The sequence below is a fragment of the Aptenodytes forsteri genome, unplaced genomic scaffold, assembly GCF_000699145.1.
Source record: "Aptenodytes forsteri isolate BGI_AS27 unplaced genomic scaffold, ASM69914v1 Scaffold523, whole genome shotgun sequence".
Classification (NCBI taxonomy): domain Eukaryota; kingdom Metazoa; phylum Chordata; class Aves; order Sphenisciformes; family Spheniscidae; genus Aptenodytes; species Aptenodytes forsteri.
The window spans coordinates 578,923-582,623 of record NW_008794159.1 but is presented as its reverse complement, the minus strand read 5'-3'; the positions used below and the strand labels follow the sequence as shown (position 1 = coordinate 582,623).

Below are 3,701 nucleotides of genomic sequence, written 5' to 3'. Positions count from 1 at the left end.
CAGTCCCTGAGCAGTGATCACTGCCCCCCGGCCAACTCCCCCCAGCTTATATACTGAGCATGACATCATATGATATGGAATATCCCTTTAGCCAGTTTGGGTCAGCTGTCCTGGCTGTGCCCCCTCCGAGCCCCCTCCGAGCTCTCATGCACCTCCTTGCTGGCAGAGTATGGGAAGCTGAAAAGTCCTTGACTTAGTATAAACACTGCTTAGCGACAACTAAAACATCAGTGTTATCAACATTATTCTCATGCTCAATCCAAAACACAGCACTCTACCAGCTACCAGGATGAAAAAAACTCTATCCCAGCCGAAACCAGGACACTGATTTAATTTAAATGTTGTTAATCTTACATTGAAAAACACATATATGAAATTTGGTATGAGAATTTGGGGGAAGACTTTGAGGTTTCCAGGTCCTAGGGCTATTCAAGAGAGGAAGCTCTTTCAGGGAAATAAAAATAGCAGAGAGGAAATACTGTAAATCCTGATTTCTTCTAAGTGAGAAGTAGAGCAAAGTTCTCCCTGCAGAAGGTCACAGTGCTGGCCTGCTCATTCTTTCTTTCTTTTTTTTTTTTCAGTTCTGCTAAGTCTGCAGGCACCCAGGCTTGGATGGCCACAGACTACAGCAGAACACTCTTTTTAAAAGTCTGTAAAGTCTATGAGAACTGGTTCTGGAGAAAGAACTCCACTGACTGACAGTGTCTGCTTTGCTCTACTTCAGGGAAGTGATTTTCGCATGACAGCTACAGATGCCCTGCTTCCTTTAATCACCTTTCTGCTCTAAACAAGTTACATTCAAGCAGCAGGTAGACTGCTAAAGGAAGAGTGGGCTCCCTCTTACATGTGTTAGAGACCCTGGCTTAACTGACCGTAGCTGTTTACAATAACTTATGGTGATTCATGAAATATACCACCATTTCATAAAACTTGGTTCATTGATGTATGTATTAAAAAGGAATTAAAACTGAAACTCACCTGGTATTATATTGGAGACAGGTACTCGCACATCATTAAAGTGTATCTCAAAATGTCCTCCATGGATCTCATCTACAGGGACAGAGAAAACACAACAGCAGGGTAAAACAAAGGAAGATAAAAATACAGGCCTTCAATTCCTAACCCTTTTTCTATGTATGCATTTTACTGATTTATTTCATATACAATATTTATTAGTATTACTGCAGCTCCTGAGATTACTAACAAATTAATACACATATAGCTGATAAATATTATCACCTACCCAGATAGCCAAACACTGAGAGGGGTCTTATCAGCTTCAGCCCTGGAGTGTCCATGGGAACAATGATCATACTGTGCTGCTCATACCTGATCAAGACAAAATGCACAAGTTACAATTAACTTTGAGCCTCCCTTCTGTCCCCTCCCTCCACTGTTTTTATTTTCTATCCTCAATTTAGCACTCGCATAAAGCCCATGTTGAGATTTACCTATACCGATTACAGCCCTCCTGCCTGCATGCAGTGGGCATGCATGCTTCAACACTCCTTGAATCACCAGTCAACGTGTAAAAATGTTCTACTGGCATCTAATGCACCACGACCAAAAAACTACTAGTTCTGTCACTTCTGTGCAAGTACTTCTGTATCACCCAGTCCATTTCCTCCACAACCCACACCCACACCCCCGCGCATTTCTTTTTTGTTCTCAAAATATGTTTATCATCATCACCATCTTGGCTTGCCTATAGTTTAGGAAAAGAATCCCCATGTTTAAATTCCTTCAGAATATTTAAGGTCAGTTAGTAGTCACACGGAACTGGAGGTGACATCCCAGGTCCCTGAATTCAGTCTCCAGTTCTAGCAAGTGCAGTAATCTCCTCCATGAACTTCCGTTCAGCTTCAAAGAGCTCAACAGATGCCACTGTCTGTACAGCCGTTGGACAAACCATCCTGTATGTTGTAAGCAAGTTACTGTTTACTTCTCAATGGAACCTAGCCAAATCTAAAAACTTAAGATAATCAGTGGAATTTGGGCTAAAATCCAACTTAGAGATATAAATGTTCCAATTCTTTTGTATTACAAGCTGTGTGATTTTAATGAAATCAGTCACGAAGCATTTTATTCATCACTTGCGTAAGTTTTTGTAAAAGACAATTTTAGTTTGGTAATAAGAGTTGAACAACATTTATTTTAAACAAGAAGAGGGAAGTATTATATTTACACATATAGGAATGGAATGAGTAGGTCCGATTAAATATGTGCACTGCTCTCTGCTCACACAACTTCACATAACAAACATCCCATGTTTCAAACTTAACTTTCTATACCTACAGATAACTTTGTGAAAAACCTGGTAGATAACTTCAGGTCTCTGATGTGCCACTTGTACTCATTCTGTTCAGGGAAGCTCTGAAAAGTTTTGGTTTTATTATGATTTAAGCAAGCAATTCTTACTCTTGTTAATTGTTTTATGTACTATACTTATGAAATAAATTATAAGCCAGAGATAGTTGCTGGTTGAACAACTGATGCAGACTAAAACTAAGGTGACCAAGATAAAGTTAGTGAACCCCCCAAAATTTCCTGATCCAATTCATCACACAGCTGCATGAACACTAGAGCTAGTGCAATGGAGGGGGGGAAGCACGTGGATGCAAGCTGGTGACAGTGAAAAGGTTGGGAGGCTTCAGTCATCAGCAGCTGACAGCAAAACAGGAGCTTGGTCAGCAACATTTTTCTCTAAACAGACACATGCACAGGTTTAAAACTCCTCTGTAATTCACAAGCACATCCAACTGATCAAGGCAATTAATGGTATTCCACTTAACAAAATTTTTGCAAGCAGTGACTCCTCCAGGAAACAAGTTTTAGGTAACTCTTTGAATCTCCTCGGAATCCTTACCTGGAGGCTGAGGAGTTTTTCGTTTTGCCCATTAACAATTGTGACTTTGCAATTTGGGTTCCCAGCACCTTAAAAAAGTCACAAACACAAAAATAGTTTTCAATATTAAAATCTCAATGTAGAACCAAATGAAGTTTCATATGAACAAGTCTTACTCCCTTCCTTTCGTGATACAGGAGCAAAAGCATGCGATCTACTTCTGTGTTTATACTCTGAGTAATCAGACTTAAACAAAATACATCTTATTGCTTAACATGTAAAAGGGAGTTGACTTGTGGGGAGGGGAACAATGAAAAGCCAAACATCCAAACCCTCCAGGAACCAGCTCCATCATCTATTCCTATGTAAAAGAGAACAAGAAGGTACTTGAAATGGAACCTAATTACTTCTGTCTCCATTACAGCTAAGCAATAAGTGCGATACAAAAGCACACCTCAAGGTGAGATGCTGCCATTTGAAAAGTAAAACTTCTTAAAGCTATAAAGACTGGAGGATCTATGTGGGAATGAAATGCCGACCACATTATAACCAAATTATGCAAATAAGGCTATTAAAGGATTACCATGATGCCTTTACTACTACTTCAGCGTACCTTCTCTGGAATGAAGGTTTTTTCCCCCCTTTACGCAAATGATTTTAGTTTGCACTTCAAAGAAAGATCTGAGTGGAAATTGTTACCTGAAAATAATCTGCTAGCATTTCAAGCCATTGATAACATTATTTGATACAAGTCTTTGTGGCATAAAGCTAGCATTTTAATCATAGAATCATAGAATCATTAAGGTTGGAAGAGACCTCTAAGATCATCGAGTCCAACCATCAAACCAACACCACC

General features: G+C 39.6%; 1 protein-coding gene across 1 annotated transcript in view; it reads right to left on the bottom strand.

Moving 5' to 3' along the window:
- Positions 1–3,701, bottom strand: part of ACAD11 (acyl-CoA dehydrogenase family member 11) — a 40,822-nt gene that overhangs the window by 11,903 nt on the left and 25,218 nt on the right. The window contains 4 exon segments of the mRNA XM_019472326.1: positions 979–1,050; positions 1,244–1,329; positions 2,867–2,898; positions 2,900–2,934. Coding sequence (XP_019327871.1) covers positions 979–1,050; positions 1,244–1,329; positions 2,867–2,898; positions 2,900–2,934 — 225 coding nt within the window.